This window comes from Takifugu flavidus, chromosome 6, assembly GCF_003711565.1.
Source record: "Takifugu flavidus isolate HTHZ2018 chromosome 6, ASM371156v2, whole genome shotgun sequence".
Taxonomy (NCBI): Eukaryota; Metazoa; Chordata; class Actinopteri; order Tetraodontiformes; family Tetraodontidae; genus Takifugu; species Takifugu flavidus.
This window is the reverse complement of record NC_079525.1, coordinates 11,711,753-11,736,648: the sequence shown is the minus strand read 5'-3', so window position 1 is coordinate 11,736,648 and position 24,896 is coordinate 11,711,753. Positions and strand designations below refer to the sequence as shown.

At 44.7% G+C, this 24,896-nt stretch overlaps 2 protein-coding genes across 3 annotated transcripts in view; one reads left to right on the top strand and one right to left on the bottom strand.

Annotated features, from left to right (window-relative positions):
* Positions 1-267: 267 nt before the first annotated feature.
* Positions 268-24,543, bottom strand: pkn1a (protein kinase N1a). 2 transcript variants are annotated; one of them, XM_057036670.1, is made up of 23 exons: positions 23,709-24,543; positions 12,288-12,482; positions 11,314-11,419; positions 10,644-10,792; positions 9,752-9,872; positions 6,728-6,873; positions 6,349-6,562; positions 5,990-6,184; positions 5,803-5,912; positions 5,579-5,722; positions 5,333-5,408; positions 4,889-5,024; positions 4,342-4,426; positions 3,525-3,604; positions 3,271-3,346; positions 3,064-3,155; positions 2,749-2,925; positions 2,573-2,635; positions 2,399-2,475; positions 2,163-2,305; positions 1,939-2,046; positions 1,735-1,815; positions 268-1,656 (listed from the first exon to the last, which is right to left on the bottom strand). In XM_057036670.1, exons 1-23 carry the CDS (start codon positions 23,727-23,729, stop codon positions 1,453-1,455), a joined length of 2,799 nt encoding a protein of 932 aa, XP_056892650.1. In that variant the 5' UTR covers positions 23,730-24,543; the 3' UTR covers positions 268-1,452. The 2 variants fall into 2 exon arrangements, with proteins under 2 accessions (XP_056892650.1, XP_056892649.1); XM_057036669.1 differs by lacking the exon at positions 23,709-24,543 and adding an exon at positions 12,964-13,116.
* LOC130527922 (lysozyme g-like) overlaps positions 21,944-24,896 on the top strand; it is a 48,758-nt gene continuing 45,805 nt past the window's right edge. The window contains exon 1 of the mRNA XM_057036774.1: positions 21,944-21,948. The gene's annotated coding sequence lies outside the window, so the exon portion shown is untranslated. The remainder of the gene's footprint in view (positions 21,949-24,896) is intronic.

The window sequence follows — 24,896 nt, the reverse complement described above, 5'->3', positions numbered from 1 at the left end:
AACATGGTAAACTGAAGGAAGCCACTTTGCAACTTTGACCACTTAAACTGTTAAAAGTTATGTGCAGGAACCTGTCACAGCCAGTTCAACATATTTACACACTTCAAACGTTATAACAACAGATTCACTGTTATTACACCGTTCCTTGTGCATTAAAGCAGGCCGATTTCAAACGACTGTAAATATACGGCAGGGTCAAAGGTCACCGCAGTGCCGTCACCAACACATTGCTTTAACGATCCTGAAATAAGAGACACAAACACTGCATTCACTCCAAGTTTTCTTTATAAAATAATTCATCTCATACTCTCACAGGGATTTTATACTGTCATACACCAGGTAAATAAAATCCACCCCCCCCCACCCCTCATACATTCTCAACAAAGCTCGTGTCACCAGGAGTTCTCAGTTGTTAGAGGTTTAAACCACCGGCTCACATTTTTCAACATTTAGCATGTTTCTCTCTATATATTGCCAAACTTTCTCATCTAATTAAAACACTGCAGTCAGGACAAAAAGGCAGACGTGTTGTCCTTGTTGCCTTGAGACAAACAGTTAGAAGTTAATTCATAGTCAGATTAATTTGGTCGTGTCAAACTCGATGAACTGGACACTTTCTCACTCCAGTCTTCCTGTTCACAGGTTTCTTTTGTATGAAGATGACAACTTATTTTTTCTTCACATCACTTTTGGTGCTGGTGGCTGTGGGTCTGTGTCTGCAACACACACGAGTCACACCCAAATAACCAATTCCAACTAAAACAGGAGGCTACAGAAGAATGCGTTTCTAACTTGCCGTAAAATGGTGTAAAACTGTAACAGCTGTTGCAAACAAACCAATACCTAAGCAGCACAAAGTTTAAAAAGCAGTTACAGGAGGAAAAAAATAGATAAGACAGTGGTTTTTACCTCAGAATATATCTGTAAGAAGATCAGGCTTTCTGAATGTCACTACTTCCACTGATCTGATTAAAAAGAGCTGCAGGAGCAGCTTCCTTTTCCTGCTGCTGATCGCAGAGCGCTTCTCTGCAGCTCGGACACGAACGTAAGGCATCGGTACGAGAAGCCGTTAAACAAAGACCGGCGCTCCTCCGCTCACGCCCGCACAGGTGAGTGAGCAGAGACGCGGCGGCACGGGAGACGATTTAAAGGCAAAAGTCTGCCCGATTCAAAAGCTACTGGTGTGTTTTGTACGAAAAAGAAAAAAAAACTTCAAAGGACACGTTCACTGGTTACGATAAAGTGTTAGACGGCGGCTTTTTCTCAGTCCTCTACCTCTACCACAAAGCAAACACAGACCGACTGCCTCCGGGCTCCCAGCATTCATTCACAGTGTAATTAAAGGCCTAAAGACGGCCGGCAAAAACAGCCGGCCGAGACCGTCGTTCGGCTCCAGCAGGATCCAAATCAAACGCTCCTTCAGCTCGCCGAGCGTCTCCGCCCCACGGCCCATTAGCAGAGGTCGGAGACGTAGTCAAAGTCCCGGAAGCTCTCCTGGTCTTTGCGGGAAAGCGTGCGAGGCTCCCGCGGAGGAGTGAGCGTCGGCGCTTCGGCGGTGAACTCCTCGTCAAAGTTGCTGACGTCTTCTTTGCCGGTAATGGAGGGCAGGAAGGGAGGGGGCACTTTCCTCTGCAGAAGTGCCTCCCAATCCATCGTCTGCAGGGTGAAACGGGAACCAGAAGTTGGAGCTGGTCTTTTTTTACACGCCTAAAGTCTGAGGTTAACCGTGCTTACCCTGAAAAATGGCTGCTTCTTCACCTCCTCGGCATCCTTTTCTCCAGAGCCCAGCCTTCTCTCTGGGTTCCTCCTCAGCAGCTGCTCGTGGAAAACAAACAGGAGGAGGCTGAGTCAGGAAAACAGTCCACGCCTGTTCAAAGTAGCCCCCCTTTCAAATCCTTGGTGTTCCCAAATGACATCCAGATCTTTGTGTGTCTTTACCCTTCTGATGATGCCGATGGCCTCATTGGACAGGAAGCGAGGGTAGCGGACCTCGTCATTCACGATGCTGTCAAACACCTCCTCTTCATCATCCCCGGGGAATGGAGACTGCACAGACACAAAGGTTTTAAACACAAAAACCAGCAAATAGGACAGATTCTGCTTTATTCTTGCATTTAGAAGCAACATTCTGCTAAATAAAAGTAGACAGTAGCTTCTCCCACCTCTCCCACCAACATTTCATAGATGAGGACCCCCAGCCCCCACCAGTCTACTGCTCTGGTATAGGACGTATCAGTCAGGACCTCTGGGGCCAGAAACTCTGGAGTTCCACAAAATGTACTGGTCCGGTCCCCGAAGCCCATTCCTGCACAGGCACAAAGGTTTTAAGCGTCCTGGAGGATGAAAAATGAAGTGCGGCAACTAAAAAAAGACGTAAGGTGTCGATGTCATTGTTAACCTTCTTTACAAAGTCCAAAGTCGGCAATCTTCACATATCCGTCTGTGTCTAGCAGCAGGTTGTCTAGCTTGAGGTCTCTGAAAGATCCAGGTCACAGACGTAGTTTGTTTATGTTTAAAGTGGCAAAAACTATATGTCATTTCCTAAAATGAGAAGGAACCATTTTCCCCTCACCTGTACACAATCTTATGGTCGTGGAGGAACTGGAGTCCGAGAACTACGCAGGCCGAGTAAAACCTGAAATTGGACCGAAGGGGGAAAAAAAAGAAGTTGTCTTCCATCCATTGGCCAAATCACATCACAAATCAGAATCGCAGCGTTGCTGTTCCTGCTGTGTTGACGGTACGTACACAGCGCGCGGCTCCGTGAAGACGTCAGTGTGGATGTGCATCATCAGGTCGCCTCCAGCCGTGTACTCCATGACAAAGCACACGTGTTCTGGAGTCTGGAAGCACGCGAACAAGTTGACCAGGAAAGGGTGGTGCGACATGTTCACGATCTCAAAGATGCGTTTCTCACACATTAGACTGCGAGAGGAACCAGAGACAGGAAGTGGACGAGTTGAAGAGACACACACATACACACACATACTTTGCTGAACGAGACACTTAAAACCTGTCACGCTAATGGAGTTAAAAACCCCGATAATGGAGTTAAAAACACACCTTTCGACTTCATCCCGAGCTATTATATCCCCTTTCTTCAAGGCTTTGATGGCGTACATTGTCCCCGTCTTCTTATACTCCGACAGCAACACCTGCACTTGCAATAACCGAGTTTAAGCTTACAAATCAATACTTTAACGAGGAGAATAGAGATATAGACCGTATGGAGCACCATTAGAATAATAATTCCACGTTATTCCACGTTACCTTGCCAAAGTGTCCTCTGCCCAACACAGCAATCATCCTGAAATCCTGGAGTGATAGAGGACCTTTCTTTTGCTTACTTGAGAGACAGAAATATCAGAGTAACATTTATTTTGGATTCTCAAATGCAGAAAACAGCTGATTTTTTTTTTTTTTTTTTAATAGTTCAACGCATCGGAATCCACCAGGACGATAAAAATAAATGAAAACAACAATCCAAAACAATGATAACACAGAAAATAAATGCATGTGTGTACCTGCCAACAGATGGGGTTCTGACAGGGCACTCTGGGGTGAGGTCTGGGGGAGAGAAGGGCTCAATGACGGGCATTCGTTCCTGACGGGGGATGTGAGAGGAAAGAGACATACGTACAGAAAATACAGAAACATGCAGAGATGAGACATAACGGGATGGAAGAAAGACCAATACCATGACAACGATGGCGCTTCCAGTAACGAGGATTCACCGTTCATGCCCGGAGGTGTGAGGGTGGTAAAGATACACTGAAATAACATCACTTTCTAATTTATGGACCAGTCAGACACTCTCTATGACAGAAAAGGGATTGCTAAGGAAAATGTTGACGAATCTGACCTCATTTTACCGACACTATATGAATACCTGTCACAGAACAGGCCTCTTAAATGATTTATTGTCTGACTGATGAGTTTGAATGTTTACTCCATTTTCACAGCACCTGCACCTCCATTCAGTCTGTTGTCCCGACTCTTTCTCAATAAAAAGGAGGAGCAGAGAGGGTATTGGTTGCCTCTGAAGGCTTTGTGGAAAACAGATGATATAAATGACTATGAGGAATAGTGACTGATAATTTGCTAGCCCCTCTTTTTATTTTAACTTTGCCCAAACATTTCCCATCGTGTCTAATTTGAATGCAATGCAGATAAAACTGTCTTAACTTTTCCAATGGTGCTTCAATGGGCCTGTGTGGATTTTCCCACTGATGTGTCTTGTTTAACTCAAGAATCAGTCTGTGGCACCTCTAAATTATTAACCGTCTTAAATCTCCCCAATATAATGCTGACACACACGCCACCTGACTGTGCCTGTCTCACCGGAGTGTGCGTCTCCATGTCTCTTTTGTAATCGCCCCTTATCGGAGAGTCGGTGTCCAGACTCAACTTCTCCACTGAGACCTCCCTGAAATATTCACACACAGACAGACCAAAGGCAGAAGTGCAGGAAAGATGAACAGAGACAAACACAGAAGGGTGGTTAGAGCTGGGACTGAGAAAGCATCACGGGCTTCATTCTTTTCCAGGAAAAACAAGGAAAAAGGTTCACGGAATGCCGCTCAGTTTGATAGCCAAATCTGAAATGAAGCTATCAAACAGTAAATTCTGAATGTTTCTACAGTACAATTGTTTGTGAAGGTGTGTGTAGCAGCCAATAATTTAATGGAGGCCAATTGCAGAAAAATTTTAGCCATTTTAAATACAATAATGCCAGTAATGTTTTTAAGAAAATAAAGAAACTACCAGTCATTGTCAAAATGCCACCACATTATTGGCAAGTATTATGTTATTGGTTGCTACATATGAGTGTGTGTGTGTGTGTGTGTGTGTGTGTGTGTGTGTGTGTTGGCTATGTGTATTTTCTCACCCAGGGTGCAGTGTTAGGCTGTGTGTGTTGGGACTGTAGGTTCCTGAGTTGTTGACAGTGGGAATAGCATTTCGTAGGAGCCTAACCCATGTCCCAATATCCACGTTCATCTGACGAGCACGCAGAAATGCCTTGCCTGTCACACACAAACACATTATGTTACACCTAAAACACATTTTTCCACAATAACGTCAAGTGATTTTCAGGCATGACTACTGTACGAAAGCCCCATCGTCCTCTTTGGACTCAGCAAAGGAAAGTATTCATTATTTGCCACTAGGTGGTGCACTAAATAAATAAAAAGGTTATGCTTCCTCTCTGTGTTTGTTTCTTCCCTTCACCAGACCACTTTCATCATGATGCCTGTGGGCTGGTTTCAGAAACAATCTTCAAGTATAAACAGTGTGGAGTGTTTGTGTTTCTGCACTGGCTCTGCTCCAGCACCTTGCTGCTTTGAGAAGACCTTCTTCTGTCTCTGGAGGCGAGGGACGCGCTCGATGACCGGGTTGAAGAAAGTCACCTGGTCAACACAAACGCAACACAACAAACCCCACATTTTATTTCCACGTACAACACTCAGGCTATACTGATCCTTGCCTTTTGAGTACAACGTTTATGTTTGGAAGGACATCTGCGTTCGACCATTTTGCGGATGGACCACCCCTCTTCTGTGTGTGCACACACACGTACCTCTGCTAGCAGCAGTCCCTGAGGCTCCAGTTCCAGCTGAACTCTATGTTTCTGGTTATCCAGGAAGTCTTCCAGCTTCACATACTTCAGAGCGCACAATGAACGATAGTCCTTCCAGTAAACGGCGATCTCAAGCTCCCTTGACTAACAGATAAAAACATGTTAGTACAAAAAAAACAAAAACTTTTACATCTAAAAGTTGAATTTTGGAGACATTCACTAACCCTTTCAAGCTCAACAGTAAAAGTCTGGTCCCAGGCCTGCTCTCCTACAGTTTTCCAGACTGTCTGCCCCACCACGGTGTTGTCCAGCTTCAGAACAGCACTCACCTCAACTGTAGAAGACAACAAATTGTCATCTTTGATTTTCTAAACCCAGTATTCACATTGAAATATAAAAAACCCCACTTACAGGACAGCTCATCTGTCTTGCTGGCTGTTTTCCCACTGACTGACCCAGTTCGCCCATAAAGTCCCTTGCTGCCCCTCATGAATGACCTTGTGTCTCCAGGGCAGTAGCAGGGAAGCATAACAGTTATTCCTTTACTACGGCCTGGAACCACTTCCAGCAACCCCACACAGCCGACCAGCTGCACCTGTAAGGTACCTGAGGACACAAGTGAACACGTGAGCTGCAGCTAAAGTAAGGCTAAAAACTCTACGAGCAAAATATATTTGTTTTAAAAAAGCAATGATTCATGAATATGTGAATTTCCAAGAGGCTATTAACTGCTTCTTAACCATCAGTAAATATTTATTCTGCATTCATACCGGTGAGCGGGGATGGCTTGTTAAGAGTGCTGTACTGGTTGTGGAGGTAGGGGGCGCCGTGGAGAGAGCTGAAGGCAGGCGACGAAGCCAGGACGAGCTCCTCTTTGATGACGCTGGCTTTGGGGTGGTCTTCGGGCAGCTCTGCCAGACGCTGCTCCAGAGAGTCCCTCAGGAGGTCTAAACGCTGAGATGCTTCGCTCAGACGAGACTGTGCCTACGAGGCAGACACAGAGCAGCTTTAGTGCACATTTACAACAGCTCCTCTGGGACAAACCCTTACACCGGGGACCTCCTCACACTGCATTTCTTCCCACATCTCCCGCTCCATACAATATATCCATAATATAACATTGTAGCCTTTTCACATGTCCAGTCCAACCTCAGACAGGGCCTTCTTGTCCTGGACCTTGCTGGCACTCAGGAGCCGAAGTACATTTTTGGCCCCCTCTGCCACGGCATGTTCCACCCTGTAGTGATGCCTCAGCTCTTCAATGCGCAGCTCCACGCCACAGACATCTTGGTTACCTGAAATGCAGGGATAATGAGCAGCTGATCACTTCAGTATGACCTTGGGGTTTGAAAAGGCTTCTCCTTTTTGTTTTGGCAGCAGCGCGTTGTTATAAGGGAGCACCTCTGGGAATTCCCTGTAAGGTTACAGCCTTAATGCAGGTCAAGCATATAGGAGAGAGCCTCCTACAATTCCCCACAGCAACAACAAACCACCTTCCTACGGCTAAACTAGATTGGAAACCTTTAAATTTAATCATATGATTGTTTCTTTTATAAAGCAACATGATTAAAGTACTTTGAGTAAATGTAATTTGAGTGAAACAAAAAAGAAAGGAAATATCAAGCTAGTTTTCAAAATCCCTTTCATAAAACACCCACAGTTGTTATTTAAATGGGGAAATGGCATTAGTGAGATGGCAGCACAGAAGTGGGAGCAGCGCACTCACTGAAACGGTAATAACATACTGAACAATACTCCATCACTTAGGAAAACAGCCACAAGAGTCAGCCAAAGAGAGGCAACCGTGAAGCACAACTACAGCTAAGTGGTTGGCTTAATGGCTCTGCGGCAGCCTCTCACACTGGGGAAAAATACACAAATCAGCAAACACATTTGGAAAGATAAGACAGGAAACCAGAGGAATAAAGGAGAGTAAGATTACTATAACAAAATCAGTTTGCATAAAAACAAAGTTATCGAACGGACAAAAGAATGAACCAAACATAAGTGGTGAAAAAATAGCACGAGATATGATTTATGAGTTGCAGAAGACAGGCAGAAAAAAAGAATAGAGAGGGGCAGGAGTAGAAATGGATGTGGATGCTTTTATCTCCTAATAAGGTGTTCTGCCTGGAGCTAAGACCTAGCTAGATGACCTTTCCACCGGGTGTGGTGCCTGGAGACTGTCTGTGTACACTATCCACACAACCCACATCTGTGTGTGTGTGTGTGTGTGAGAGAGAGAGAGTTATACAAAATGAGAGTGAAATAAAGAATAACAAAGATTCAAAATCTGTATCTATCACAAATAATTATGTGTGATATAGACTCACAATATCTCATCTATTTGTCATAATATATACAACACACACACACACACACACACACACACACACACACACACACTCTAACAGGCTTAAAGTTACAGGTTTGCAGGACTCGTAAATGAGTGCACATTAGGATTGTATATAGATTATAGTTGTAGTCTGGAATAGACAAAGTTTAAAAGTGAATATTTAACAAAATGATGTCACTTTGACTTTGTGGATCACGTGGACATTCTACGATTCAGTTTACTAACGATGTACAGTCTAATGACTTGCTACAAAATGACATATCAACATCAAATCTTTTGTACGTGCTGCAGTTCTTCATGGGTTTAAGAACATGAGACGTGTTTCCACTGCAGGAACAACCCCCCAATGGCCATTTACAGGAATTTTTCTGGGGACTAATTGAGATCGAGTCCCTGCTCTAGGTTAGATACTTAGATTGGCCCTGAAAAACTCCTGGGTGGGGCTGGAGGTTTACTGGGATGCACAGAGACACCTTACAGCGATAGATCGGAACAAAAAAAAGGTCACGTGGGCGAAACTCTGTAACTGCACACTTCCCAGAGTTATAGTAAACTCATGTTCTCTTGGAATGTCACACCGCCTGAGCTCCTTCATCATTGTTTCCCTTGTCATTACTTTTCGTGACTCGCTTGGGTGATGTCACGGTCAAAACTGTCGACAATCACGTGACGATTAAACCCCATGACATCACCCCCCCCCCCCCCCCCCAGTATTTACCAGACCAGTGGAAACGTGCCTATAATCACTGCTCCAGCTGCTTTATAACAGTAATGTGTTCTCGTCTTTCTCTTGACAACAACTCTTGGCGTGTTTCTACTCAACTCTACACGGTTCTCTGATGTCGTGCAATAAGTCAAGAGAGTGATTTGTTCACAAGACTTAAACTCGCCATTTTTAAAACAAGGCAACAACCTTATAATTATACTGTGAACAAAATAAAAACAGCTGCACCAAACCAACACTGCGGTGCACCAGTGTGGTGCAGAGGATTCCCTGCTGGTTGGCAGAAGAGGTCGCAGTGGGATCTCCATGAGGTGATCAAAAACGAGAAGGCTTAACTGGAAGCTGTGTGCTGATAACTGCTAACAGGTACTGGCGGACATTAAGGCAATATCGAGAAAAGCTTAAAAAACTAACAGGCATCTACAGGATCATCAAGGACCGCAATGATGTCCTCCACAGCTGTGTTCATTGTGACGCTGACAAATTACATCACCTAGAGTTTCTCCTTCCAGACGCTGAAAACTCTATTTATATGAAAACAACCCAAAGTAAACGGATTGTACTTAATCAACAAGACAATGGAGAATGACAGTCCAGTTCTTTTTGCTCCTTGGTGCAGGTGAGAGCCCTCTGCGATGGACTCTCGTTCAGGAGCGACACTAGTGATGCCACACATGTAGCTCCTTTCATGGACACAGCTGTGCGTGTCACCCCCACCCTTCTCAGCTTCTAAATCGGATTTGTGGTGGTGAGAACTGTTCCAAAAGAGACTCAGCGGATTGACATTGCATAATCAGTGAATTCATAAATGTAAATTTGGAATATAAAGAAATACATTTTTTCCTGTTTTTTGAGCAGTGTTCAGTTATATAAAGCTACAATTAAACATGCTTGAAAAGTTTTATTTTGCATGACGTGAACCTCTATAGACTTTACAATATGCTTGATGCATAACTGAATCTCATGTAGGTGACAGTCAGCCAAGGGTCAGGTTTATGTGACTGATGGTTTTCATGACTTCATTAAAAAAATAATGTCATAAAAGGCTGCAAATCAGCTGAAAATGAAGCGGAACAACGAGCCAAACACTCACCCTGTGTGTCATCACTCTGCTCGTTGGCCTGCATGGCCTTACGGATCTGCATGCGAATGATGTCAATTTTAGTTTTACTGTCCTGCAGCATCTGCTGGGCCGTCTGAAGCATTTTCTTATCCTGATAGAAGCACACAAGAGACATATAAACATCCAAAAAAGGAAAGATTTTTAAGACAGGAATGTTGGACTTCCGAAAAGTCCGACCAGTGGAGCACTCAATACGTGGCGGGGGCTTCTTTAGCATGAATTACTGCAGCCATACAGTGTAGCCTGGAGGCCAATCGGTGGTGGGGAGTTAACAAGAAATGAAAATCCTCTAAAATCTCCCGGTAGACGCTGCTGTGACCTTTGACCTGATAAGATTCAGAGCAGCAGCAACATATGACATGGCTCCAAACCATCACCGACTGAAAACTTTGCGCCAGACCTCCAGCAGCTCGGACTCTGTGCACCCCCACTCTTCCTTCAGACTTTGGGACCTTGGTCTCCAAATGAAATGCAAAACTGACCCCTGTCCTGGATCCATCTGTGCGTGGTTGAAACACCGACTCCAGGTCGAGTCCTTGTGAATTTGCCTCAAATTGTTTAAATGGGTTCATTTCTCAATCCTCTCAAGGTCGCGGTTCTCTGTTGCTCATGCACCTTTTTCCTTTCCATCCATTTCCATGACTGTGCCTCGCAGTCACCTTTTGTGCCTTTTCCTCCTTGTGCAGGGTGTCACTCATCATCTTCCTTGTAGCTAAACCAGACTGAGACCGTTTAAATACTCGGAGAAACTCATCGAAGTGTGACGAAACTACTGTATATAGACGAGTTTCACTCGTCTGCCAGTACAAGATAAGCAACTTTTCATTGAATGATGAGTGTGGATTAAATCTCTTGTATGTACCTTGGTTGATCCATTGGAGTAGATGGGGATCATGTTCTCGACCCCCTGTTTGACTTTGAGCTCTATGTTTAGCTGTCTTTCCAGGGCAGCAATGCGGTCCCTGTGAGCTGATGTACGCCTGTCTGTCCCGGGAGAAAGAGGACACTCCTCTGCGGAGGGAAGAGCAAATATGGAGGTGACATGATTGTAAACTTGGTAAGCTTTAAATGAAAATACCACAATGGCAATTTCAGGTGAGGTCCTCTGCACCTGTGGTGCAACAGAGTGTGTAATTATCATGATATTTTTATTATGATAACCTAACGAGCTTCAAGTAGTAGTAAGAAAGTGTTCATCGGGGGCTTTTAACTCCTAGATAAATGTAGTTATCTGTAACTTGTCTTTCCATTCCCTCAGCAATCGATAGAGAAGAGTGTGACGCTGTTTTTATTTAAACATTGAATAATGGGACAGCCCTGTTTTGGAGCAAACCAGCACATGGGAAGACCTGGAGATCTCTGCAGGTACTGATAACAGTTTTTTTGGTTTATTCACAGTGAGAAATTAAACATAACATGAGAGTCAAATAAATAAGCTCTGTTGCATGTGGATAAAATAATATAAATACAACAGTGGCATTATAGCAGAGAATAAAATCCATTTACTCAGATAACAAAATTCACAAACACACCTTTGTTTTCTTCTCCTCCCTTTACCACAATGTGAGCGTCCAGTTCTTGCAGCTGATCATGTAAGTTTTCCAACCTGCGGTTGGATGAGCGCAACTGGCTGTCCACCTGAGGGGGGAAATGGATAATATTTTAGCGCACAGTTGTCTTTAAAGACAAAAGTATGTATGGAGCATAGTGTGGGGGGAAGAAGTGGAAGAACTTTGAGCTGATGTCAGAAAATGAGATTTATTGTGGATTTTATTGCTCCTGCCATCCAGTTTATACCCTTGTTTTTCCAGTAATATAGAGGGCAGACCTCAAAAGAATTTCAGACAGTCAATAGATATAAAGTGCAGTCTTTGGTTGAAAGGAAATGGATCGTTTCCAGTGTGGAAACTTTTTTTTGCTTAGAATCCATGCAGACAGGACTGAAAGCCATAAAGTCAGGAAAAAAATGCACAAAAAAGGCAGAAACGCTGGTTCTGATACTAAATGATGTTGAAGCACGAGAATCCAGTTTCAAGTCCAAGTAAACATCCTTTTGATCAAATATCAGGTTCGCACGAATGAGTCGATACACGGCCCAACTTCACACGTCTCCCAACAAAACTGGATATTATCTTGGACACATTAGATCATCACATTTGGAGTTGAAAAACATGAATTGGATAATGTTTCTATTGCAGGACAACACATTAAAGCAGCTTGGAATTCTTTCTATAGCGTTGTCGTTTCCTGGGTTGCTTCCATCTAATAAATATTCATACATCCCTCAATATGTCTGTCAGAGTCATATCTTGCATAATAAGAAATGAAGAGTGTGAAAGAGACAGATGGGGCTTTAAAATAAAGACCAAACAGGACAAGAACCATGATCTACCAGAAAAGCTGCCTGCAGTAAAAACATGTCTTTTCAGTCGTGGTTACGTTACAAATGTCATTCATGGAGGTTTGTGCTCAAAGTTTGGTGGATAAAAGTGAAACTTGATCTGACCTGCTGAGCATTTCTCTTATCTGTCGTCGCTCTACGCAGGTTCTCGGCGCCCTCTTTGATTTTCAGCTCCTTGCGGATCTCCCTGCGGATCTTCTCACGCTGCTCATCCAGGAGCTGCTGCACGCCGGAGTCAGAGAAATCAGAGTTCTGGTCCAGACCAAGTTGCTCCAGAACCGAGAGCCCACCTGGGTCGCTCTGAATGAATAAAGAGGAAACAACAATGAAATCATGAGAGGGGGGAAAAGGCAGGACGAACGGGAAACCCTGGAAAAGAAATAGTGTGGACGGGAAAAGATGTAAAGCGGTCAGGAAACGTGTCCTCAAAACACTGTGGAACAAACAAAACAGAGTGGAGATTCAGTTTTACTACGGACCGTTTGAATGCCGACGGTTCTGGGACAGTTTGCAAGTAAAGCACTCGGACTAATGAGACCTAAACAATACACACAAGAATGCGACTTAAAAATCATTTCCCATGCTGCCATTGTTGCCTCCGATTGTTGTTACGACCTTGTCCTTGTTGACTGGCTTGAAAACAAAAAACACCCGCTTGTTGCACATGTAGCCTCATTTAAAAGAGAAATTCCTGTAGCTTAAATCTAACAATTTAAAACTCTGCAGATCGACAAATGGGACCCCGGCTGAATAGGAACACAAAGGCCGAACGACACTTCACCTCTGCGCTGTCCTCATCCTCCTCATCACCATGCCAGCACATCGTTCGTTCAGTACAAGCGGAGCAGCGATCTTTGGTTAGCTCCCGATCTTTATCGACGTGTCAATGCCAACCGAGAGCAAAATGGGCAGGGGGACGACATAAAGAGATAAAAAGAGGGAGTTTTAAGTGTGGGAGGAGAGGGAACGCCTCCCAGAGAGGATATCCGTCCCGACACCAAGCTGCTCTGGCCTTTCCTGTTTCCTCAAAGTTTGCTGCCGTCAGTGGACTGCGAGACCAAAAAGAGGGACAGAGACCGCCGTTGCATTTATCTCCCCGCACTTCGGGTTATCTCTAGTTATGCCGCAGAAAATCCACGCAGCGCTTTCTTTGGAGTGACTAAGATTTGGTGTAATAAAGCAACCCAGAGCAGCCATATTGACTCCTTTGGGTCTGTGATATAATCTGGAGGGTGGAAAAAGGAAGGATGCATTTTCCAAGTATTGGCTCAAAGCCAAACAGTGAGACCGTGACACAATGTTGAATTTTTCCATTGAGCTTCACATCTACAACCGCATATAAGAAGACCAACCCCCCTCCGCTGTAGAAGGGCTATAGTAAACAGTCCTAGACCTATTTAAAAATAGCATACGTCTGTAAGTAGAGGTCAAAAATGGTGCTATAAATCATTCAAATTTCAAATATTTCGGTGCAAGCCTTCCATTTATATCACAATGTTACTTGTGTAAGAAAGAAAAGTTGCGGTGAATAAAATAGGAATAAATAACTGCTTGATTTGTCCATTTCGTACAATAGGAGCCTTTTTTTGCACAGTTGTCAAATCATGACCACATGTTTACTGGCCGACATGGACTGAAAAAAATCGTATTTCTATTTTGTATTTTTAACCCCCTGGTGGCATTTCAGAGAACTGCACGCCTGCTGTTGTGCATGTTAGGTGCCCGTATACCTCGTGCACCAACGACAGTGTGAAGAACAGGAGAAAAAAATGCAGACTTCTAGAACAACAAAAAGAAACTGCCCCATTTCAGCAGCAGAGGACATGTATGCCCATATGTTACAGCCCTGGTCTTGTTTTTTGTTCCCCTCCGTGTGACTGCAGTTATTCTTTGGCTGTTTGCTTCCCAGAGGCTGAGGCCACGTCTCTGTGTACACTGTGCATGTGATCGACACATGACACGCCGACATGTTGGAGCGCTGAAGTATATGGAACATTTATCTTTATTCTCTCTGCCACACTGGAGCTCTCTGTTGGTCTTCCTGCTGTTTATCAGTAGGAGATAAAGACAAAATTGACTTAATATTTTATACATCAGCCTGAGCATGTTGCCCTGACAAAATCAGCACGATGACTAACAAAACCCGTAAGTTTTACCACCTTGGACGAATGTGGACATCTGTTGCAGTGAGACAGTGGAGCAGAATCCTATTCTAGCAGCTTGGACAGAAGGCAGAAGCAGATGGTAGGAACTGGCAAAGTACTCGCTTGAATTCTATCTCAAATATTGGAACATTCGGGGGAAACGTGGTCTCTGTGTGGAGCCCCCTGAAACTACAGGGCAGCGTTAAAATTCTATGCACCACCAAAGACGCTGAAAATACTTTAAGGGAAAATAAATGTCCCTCAAAGATGGCAGCGAGGGACGGGCAGGGACGAACAGCTCGTTATAGAACCGCATCCAGCAGCGATGGTCAGAGAAGTAGCGTCTAATTAATTCAATAGAGATCTGCGCCGAACAAGACTAGTTTGATCAGAGAGCTCCAACAGCGTAGGCAGCCTAAGGCTGGACAGAAAAGGACAACGGAGACGGGCTGACGCGCAGTTCTGTGTGTCTGAATGAACACGTCCTCTTCTGGGAGGACAATGCCTCCAGTTTTCATCCTGAGTGATGATCGCCCTGAAAAGAGGTCACGGAGAAAGGCAGGGAATAAATGTGTAAAACAGGACATTTTTAATGCGTGCGTTCGCTCCACAGGGGTGAGGCCAGAGCGCTCAGCCGTTACTGACTGAATAAAACCTCCCAGGTTCCAGCAGTTAGCCCCATGGGGTTAGTTGTCACGGGGACACTGGCTGACCTGCAACAGACATCGACTGTTGAAGAACACTCGTCCACAGGTAGGTAGGTGCCTGATGGAGAAGACAGGGCTGAAATCCCTCATAACGGTCATTAGACCACAACTGTCGTCATATTGAATAATTCTTCTTCTATTAAGAACAGAAGCCAGATGAAAAAGTCAAACATTTGTGTAGAAAGTGGAGGGAGCGTCACTGCAAAACAATCTATATCACAAATGACTACGTGGCGCTGCTCTTTAGATCTGATCAACTGACCCCTGAGACAGGGCGGATATTGGTGCACTTGTAAGGAACCCATAAAGTGTTGTTCTTCGATTGTATTTACAGTAATGGACGACTCCCAGAAACGCAAAACTAATGCCTGGCATCAACCAAGGAAGAGGCGGAAAAGTAGATATTGATGACAGCAAAAGCCATATCGTACCTCTGGGGGGAAATATGCAATTTAGGGGTTGAATATAAAGAAAAGAGCAACAAAGAGAAAGAGGCGTTGGGACAGGAAGAGAGGGAGGAGAGAGAAAGATAAGAGTCACAAGGTTAGGACAGACAAAACAGGAAAAAATAACCAGACTAAGTCCCCAAAATGTAGACACTGCATTAATGAACCACACTGATCAGGGTCTGGCACACACACAGGCAGGTCCTGCTGCTTATTTAAGTAAGTGTTGTCTCACTAATCCTTCATGAGCTCGAGTGAAATCAGTTTGCTAACACTGAATCACGTGTGCACAAAAGACAACATCTGAAGTTTCTAACACCCTTATCCGTCTTCTAACTCTATACTTCGTTGCTCTTCCTGTTACTTTTCTTTCAGTGCACTGACTTGCATCACGACATCTGAAAAAGGAAGTGTGTTTATAAGTGCAGATCAGGAAGTGAAACTTCCCCAGTCATTCCTGCACATCAGACTGCTGCTGGTGCACAATTTCTATTAGTCTCAGGTCAGCAGCTGAAAACCTGCTGTTATTCTATAACTAAATGTTATGGATGCAAAGCCGTGGATGTATTAGGGAGAGTGCGTGAGTGTTTTATACTATAATGTAGTCCAAGGATAGACTCCCAGATAATTGCACCGTCAGGTCTGAGATATCAGCCCAGACCACCACTGCAGAGCTGCACGAATGACATAGATGCTTCCCAATACGTGTAATACGTGTTTCAGCATATTGGACTTGGCGTTTGCTAAACATTCCCTTCTGCATGGGTCAAATGTGAAAATACATGAAAGTGGTTCCTCTTATTTGGTCTGGATCTTTTCATTAAGAAGGGATTTCAGCACAGAGGTTAGAAAAAACATACTTCCATATGAAGTCATAACATTGTCTGCCTCGCATTATTTATGTGCACTGGAAAGGAAATGTGTTCAAGGGAGCCAGCGTGAGTCATTAAGAAAGCATCTGGGCGCATTCCTGAGATGCCTGCGTGGTGACAACGTTCAACCTGGCAGGAAAGATGTGGAGGAGACGGGGGGGATGCAAAGGTACGCCACGAGTCGGGAGGAATCAGCAGAAGACGGGTACCAAAACACCGAAACTCCCTATAGCACGTTATCACCTGCTGGAGCTTGAGAAAGCAAGCTAGCTTAGGAGCAGTCACAAATCTACACTAATGAACGCAAAGTGAAGAAGTGGTTGATAGAAATCATTATGATTCTGCAGATTCTCGATCAGAAAGTTGCAAATTAACTTGTATTGAAAGCCATGGAATGGAAAATACAAATAAGAACCACTAAAAGTTGATGTTATATTTAGCATTGTAGCAAATTATCATGAGGAGACGAGGCTTAAAGGTCAATTACAGTACACGATAGGCACACACAAGTCAGCAGTTTAATTTTTGTCCCGTTCCCCCTTTAACTAGCCTTTTGTGACTCTGTGAGCTTACTAATAAAGGCTTTACAAGGAGGAAGGTTTGAGTTTACAACACTACATCTACATCCCTCACAGGAATAAATATTTTTAGAACCTTTTTTATATTCAGAGATCAGATATCGCCTCACCCTTCCCCTCGAGATGGACCAAAAGGCCAACAAAAAGCCTGTTAGCAGAGATGGCCTGAAGAAAGAAGAAGGAACAGAAACAGGAAAGGGGGAAGGGAGATCAAAATGGCCAGCTAAAAGTGCCAAAGAAACAGGTGGAAGAGAAACAGAGGGTAGTCAACCCACGGTGCAAGAAGCAACTGGCGAAGAAAAGAGCGTGCAAGAGCAAGCTGGGAGGCCAGACTTACTGCTGAACACATATCAGAAGTATGAGGGGGATAAAGATGGAAAGACAAAAGGTTCATTGACAGCACCTTGAAAGGAGTCTTATTTCTGTAAACCAGGCTAGCAGTGCTGCACATTATATACATTATGTTATTATATACATTAGAACCATACAGCGAGTGATAACGCTTTGATCCAAACCAAACCTAAAGCAAAACACTTGCACGTGTTAGCACGTAACCTCATTAACATGGACATGCAGCCTGCTTTAACCAGCTTCTTATTTGCTGCTGCGCTCACAATGCTCCCCGGAACAACCACCCCATTGTTGCACCCTTCCACTGAAGCTGGCCTGTAGGCCACTGTAATCCAGTCTGCAATGGAGTTAGTCCCTTAGGGTTTGTGGATTTATGCTTGTGCATCAGCATGGCTCAATCTCGTGCACCTAGCAGGCAGCAGGATGCACGTTGACAGTCCAAATCTGTGAAAGAGCTCGGCTTTATTACCAACATATTCAGTCAACTTAGGTTGTTTTTTTCCATTTTGTTCTTGGCATATCGTTAATGATTCGAGTTAAATGCGTGCAGGTCGTGGTGGTGGCGGCGAGGACGTGCACGTTAGCACTGACCGGTTGCAGCCAGGTCCCATCTCAGCATGGATGGTTCTAATGCCCCACTTGACAGGGGAATATGCTGTTATGTCAAATTTGCTGCCTAAGTTAATTCACCATCTGTCTTTTGGGTTGTGTAAGAGAGATTCCTGGGGGGGATGAAGCGCTGCTTTCAGTTTAGATTATCCTGCAGTAATTTTAGTTTAATCTATTAATTTTGTCAGTCTTCCAGGATTAACATGATGAAAGGTCTTAAAGGCCCAAGCAGGGTTATAAACGACGATTCCGAGTCTGGAAACCATATCTTTAAACGCCACCTGAGGAAGAAACACTTGTGCAGATGAAGCTGCGATAGGTAAAGTGACGTTAGAAGCCAGAAGCCATCAGGATATATGGAAGGTGTTTTGGATCTGTTTGAATCAGGTTATATAATGTATTTAGCATAATGGAATGTACAGGCCTGATTGATTGACAAGTCATTTCATTCTCTCTGTGATTAAATGTGGAGCGGAAAGGTGTTTCAATCAATTCTGTAATGACTTTTACAGCCTACACTTAATGTAATTGTTCTAAGAATCCACTTTAATGGAAGCGTGCAAATGCATTAATATCAATGTATTACCATATTTGTCCCGTCGTTCAAACTACGTTTAACCGTCTGTGAGGACGTCGGCGTAAATTCTCAGGTCCAAACTAAGTTCATAGGCCATGGAAACATAAGTGGGAAAGACATGTTTAAAGAATTAATCCGACTTTGTTTTTTTTCCAATCCCAGTGGAACTCCCAGTGGACCAAAGGTTATCCTGACGATGCCAACACCAACCCATTCTAATGAGAGAGCCTGTTTGTGGGGAGGCTTTACTAACTCCCACAGCCTATATTTATCTTAACCACACCCTTAGTGCAGGACACACAACCATACGCACAACCACCACAAACATTCTATATCATTAATTATCAGCTCTTGCACACCGATAGAATCTAGGGCCAGTTGGGCTAAATTTTGGTTAAAGTACAGCAGTCGTCCAGGTACCCGGTTTTAGCCTTTTAGCTTTAATTATCCTCAGTGGACAAGAGCTTGATATTCACTATAGTTAAAAGGGAAAAACAAGAGAGAGAGACATAGCGGGAGAGACAAGAGCAGCTGGTGTGTCCCACTGACAGGAGGCAGAAATGGCTGGATGAGAGAGGTAGCAGGAGAACAAAGGGGGAAGATCAATTTACACACGACCGTTGCTGGTCTACGACCATTCGGGGAGTAATGGTCAAAGTCAGGAAGAAATGCCAGAGAAGAGATGAAAAAACATTCCCAAAAATACCATTAATTGTGGCGTCTTAGCTGCGTGGATGAATTAAATGATACATTTATACATCGATCTATTATTACGAGTTTTCCTTCAAGCTTTGTGTAACCAGCAGTTGGAGACATTATCGTGGTCTTAACTGGTCACTTCTTATAATAACCGAGGTCACCGGAGTTGATAGTCGGCCCTCGTGATGAGCTGGCCGTGGTTTTGGAAATGCAAGCAAATTTCATGAAAGAGACATGTTCTGGGGAAACCGGTTCCTTAATTCAATGTAAAGTCAAATGTCACAACACTACACACTCTTCTGGTTCTTATTTCGACATGCATAGGTATCCAGATTTATCACCTTCCTGGAGCACAACTAACTATGAGGTTAGAGCTAACAGACAGTCCAATATGTGAATAGAAATATACAATGTAGCATAAGTGTGTTTCTCTGCTATTTTAAAACATCTGTTTGTTTATTTTCACAGACATAATTAACAAGGCTGAGCGGCTGTTTAAACAGTACTGGTGAGAACGGGATCGATGAATGTGGCCCAGGGGCCGCGCCGTATCGAGGAGGAGTCAAGGGTCGGGGTATGTTCGGACTGGAGGTTGCTCCACTGACATGACTGGAGTGGCTCATGGATTCAGAGTAAAAGTGAACAATTACAGATTATCTCAGGCATTATTTTACATCAAAATGTCTTCAGAACAATGGGAAATATACCCTAAGCACAAATCAGACAGCTACTGGAGATAAAACTTCACCGTCTGTAATCCCCTGATCCCCCACAGAAAAGCCTGACCCAGTCTGCACACCCAGAAAGCTGGTGTGGTTTACTCCCCAGTAGGATGATAGGTGATGTCATGACAGGGTGTGAGCCCAGTGTTTTCTGTTGTCTGTGTGTGTGTGTGTGTGTGTGTGTGTGTGAGAGAGGGAGGTGGGGTCTATTTGAGGCTGGAATGCAGGGGTACATCACTATGAGGTCATGAGAATTATGGGCTGTTTGCACAGAGGGCAGGCGAGATGTAAGAGATAAAGAAACAGGCCTAAATCCATGAAGGGAAACATGAGATTACAGCAAGTGCTGGGGGCCCAACTATATAGCAAAATAAAGAGGATTGGACTTTCCTTGCTTTCGACACCATAAACAGCAGCTACGTTTACAGCCCTCATCACTGTGGTTGAGCGGCTGGCTCGGGTCAGTGGACACCGTGGGTGTAGCCTTCGATAGATTATGTTCTAACCAGGATAAGGAAAATGAACTCTCACTGCATTGCATGTCATCAGGGTGGCTGGTGTCAGACAATCCAACCTATTGTGCAGCAGCAGCTACAGAGAGTCATCCTCAGTATAATGCCCCTCAGACCAGCCCTTTCCTCATGTCTTCACCATCTGACGCTAGCAAAGCCGTGCCAACATTACGCTAGCTGCGGACAGACAATGGCATCATCAGAGGATGGGTTTTTTGACCTGTTGCAACTTTAAACAGGCACCACGTTTACACAATATATGAATCAAAATGACAGGATGGGGAGCCCTTTTGTACAAAGTGTGAATTTCTCAGTCTATCAAACATGATTTTTAAATGTTATGCTGTTTTGGACACACTGCCCGTGTATATTTATGTCTCTGCCGCATTATCTTTGCAGTGTGTGACGAGCGCTTCTACTGTAAATCATCCAGTGGGAGACGATGATGGATTTACTGGCTCATGTACTGAGGCGCAGATGTTGGTAAAGCCTGTAATGCAGATACAATCTGAAAAGCACGGAGCCCTAAATGTGCCATTTAATACTTAGACGCAGCGTAGATTGGTGCGAGGGTATGCGGCGCTGTGGATCCTTTTCAAAATGGAGGACAGAAGACATAAAGACACGTCTACAGAAGAACATCTGCTCAGTTAATAGCAGTAAAGGTCTGACTACTTTTAAGTAGTTCAGAATGTCAACAAGCCTGACCGCTGTTTTTATCATTTTACAATCGGCTCAACTGTCTAAAAGGGTGATGAGACAACTATGTGCTATGAGAACAAGTTCATGGTGGAGATCAAATCATATGACTGGGAATGAAAACATATCTTATTGAAGCGAGCACTGTCTCCCAAAGTCTGCAGTTGTTCCTTGATGGATTCATGTGGCTTCAGACGGCCTACATAGCTGGAGGGCACCGCTGAGAAAAACCTACTTTGTGCACATAGCTGCCTCCTTACGTCATGGTGAGCTTTATGGGAAGAAACCCTACGATTTCCCGAGTGAGTCTGCTGTTGGATCAGCGCATTCGCGAGTACATGGAGATATTTTGGGAAGGCACTCGAGGATGGCTCAGCTGTCTGAGACAATATACCACAGAGATTCAAAACCCACCCGGCAGCCAAGTCCGCTATAGATCCCTTAAATCTCAGAGACAGACACATTTGTGTCCACTTTATTGCCGCCTGCCTGTCTACAATTTAAGGGGAAAAGTGACAGAGTTTGATTTGGCTTTTTATGGTGGGTGTTTCATGTTTTCTTCCTGCGGGGGGTATGCAAAGGGCACACCATGGGAAGGGATCAGCGTGCCTCACATGTAGAAAAAAAAACTCTTTTGTTGAGGATCCCACAGAGATTCTGGCCAGCAGAAGCTACCTCCAACAGCTACACCTAAAATGTCAGCCATGCTTTGAAGCCCCTTGACTGTTCCATATGAATAGCTCAGAAGTGATGGTAGAATTCCTCATGAGTGACAATAAAGCCTGTAAACTTGTGGATGTCAACAGTAAAAGGCCACGGGGCCAGTGGTGTAGTTCAAATGCAAAGATTCGTATCGGCAATGTTGAGAATCTACAACCATTGGCTCTTAGTTTCCAAAAAAATGGCAACAGATTCTTCTAACGCAAACCCTGACCAATCTGTGGAGAACACGACGCCCGTTAGCTCAAATCATGACTGACTGTAACCCACCAGGTAGACAACTGCCATCACCAAGGAAACCAGGATTCCAGGTGAAAGCTGTTATCAACCTGGTGGGATGCTGATATTTTTATTGTGGGGGGGTGTCTAGGAACTGATAAATATTCATGAGGATCTGTCAGGCACTGGCATAACAATATTCGCTGCCCCTACAGCCAAATAGAAACTGTTTTGACAGAACATAAAAAGTGTGTGAGCAGGGAGGTCTAAAAGCCTGATTCTGTTCCACCAGTTCTGTCAGGACAATCAGGACAGCCAACTAGTGTGAGCTTAATGAAGGCTATCCAAAAATTTGAACCAAGGGTAGCAATGTAACCAAACACCTCCGACCCAGTGGGGATGCGATGAAGAGAAGCTGAAATAAATAAGGTTGTTTTTTTTTTGCTTCTACTCCAACAGGTTCCATTCGTAATACAGGACTGACCTAAAACAGGGATAATTTTATGCGGATTAAAAGTCAATAACATCAACTATGCCTGTTACATAATGACCCCAGTATTTCAGCCAACTAAAACCACAACAGCAGCATTTAACTGCTAACTTACAAAAGAATTCATATTGTTTTACTGCTCATCATTTGCTTCCTCCAAATATCAGGTATCACCTGTCCGAACCCGTCTCCCGTTTCACTGCCAGGGCTTCACTGACTGAACTACAGCCAAAATATGAGTGCACGGCTGCAGCCCAGGTGATTTGTATACACCTGCTTTGCCTGCATGACAGCACTACCACCTGTATTTCTGCGTGCAACTTCAAATTTGCAAGCAAACACATGCCTCGTGATTTAAATGTCAGTGCGTCAAACTTAGAACAATGGCTGCCTCCACGCACCAATAGCGCTACTCAAAGTTCAGCGACTATTAAAAGAGCAAAGCAAACAACGATTGGGAAATTGTGGGCGTTTAAGCTTCGCAAAATGCAAAGGAAGCAAGTGTCCTGCTTCTAGATGCTCGTGAAGAAATAATACCTGCTGGGAGTTGGCAGCCATATTTGTAGTGCGTGTTGTTCAAAAGCAAACGCCACTATTATGCCTGTGTACACCTGCCCTTACTGCCCCCATCTACACACAAAACAGCAAAACAAGGTCAGGACAGCGTGGCAAATACAATACAGGGTGACACCAAGGTGACCGAGCACTGCTCCGGCTTTCTGCATGAAGTCCCTTCCATAAAGTATCACACATCCATTATTCACACAGAACAAACTATCCATTTCCAATTCAACTGAGTGGATCGTGGTTCGTCATCGGGGGTTTGTGGGTCACCCGAGGTACACAAGAAGCCTCCAGTCGAGCCGTGGGCTAAGAATCAACCTGCAACCCCCAGGAGGATGCAGTTAAAAACCAACAAAAGCCCCGTCAACGCATCTTACTACACTCAATTATTACCAATGATGGGCTGCGCTTGCAGCTTACGTTCCTACAATATAAATATATGTAATTCTGAATATGAAACCCTTGCATAGGCATAATTGAACTTCCCCCACAGGTCAGTCATGTGATTGGGGATCACCATTTTATGAAAGTATCTCTAATCCAATTTGCAAACCGGTGTTTAAGATGTGTAAAGGGAGCTCAATCGGACCGTGACATATTCCGCTGCATCTACTTACTTGTATAGAGTCGTTCGCCATCGTTGTCCCTGTTGCTCTCCTTTAATCACTCGCACAGGCAACCTGTGCACATGTGGGGCTTGGCGGCTGCTGCCAACGTCTAATGTCCTCCTCGACGCAGCAAAGCCAAAGGATAGTCGGGTTATTTGTCCTCCAGACGTTACCGCACCTCCACACAGACGGTGTATTGACACAAAGGCAAAACAGTCAAGAAGTAATCCCCATTGTTGTCCTGCCTGGCCGCGCCTGAAACGAACCTCCCTTAGCCTTCCAATATTTCAACCCCACACCGGCTTCGCCAAACAAAACACAGATGTGGATGATGACCGCCGGCTTTAAAGAACAGATGTCAGGTGATAGAATCAAAAGGACAAAGCTCCGGAGTCGTTGTTCATCCTTTCGTTGGGGGTATTGGCCGTCCAGCAGCTAGCGACCGCTTCACAAACACACCGGCAGTCTCTCGGCGTTAGGTCCTGCGGGACAAACTGGCGTCCCCAGGAAGCAGAAAATAAAAATGCGCTTGTTTCGCGGCTCTCTTCCTTTCCTGGAAACATCCGTGTAAGACGAACACGCCTCGGTCTCTTGTCTCTATCACATGCCACACACGCACGCACGCAAACCGTCTGTCAGATCTCCGCACGCCGCTAACACAAGCAACCGGACAAACGACGCACGGCCGAAGTGCCCGGTGCGGTCGCACAAACTTTGGTCAAAGGCGCGCGGAGGCGACACAGCCCGTTTTCCGTTGCGCTGCACGCGACGGGCGCGGACATCTCATCACGTTCAAACAGAGGTTGGCTGTCGCGAGGCGGGCACACGCGCCGCTTCTACGCTGTGTTCCGCCGCGCGCTCCCGAGGCTCGAGCAACGATGCCCCGCCGCTGATTGGTCCAGAGCTGGGCTCCGGGGGCGCGCCCGGATGTGTGACGCGACACGCGCCAGCCATGGCCAGTGTCAACTTGTGATGAACCAACTGTTGAACGACTACGCAGTGTGATGCGTTCAAGTGTTCTCAAGTCCATGTAGTGGACATCGGCTATTTTTCCTAGACACGCTAGGAAGACAAGGACACTTTGGACCGGGCTACTGTTCAATACAACCTTCATCATAGTGTATTTTTCCCGTCTTTGGAATATGGACAGTTTTCTAGAGGCCTACAAAAGTCAAATATGACACTTTACAGCCGTAC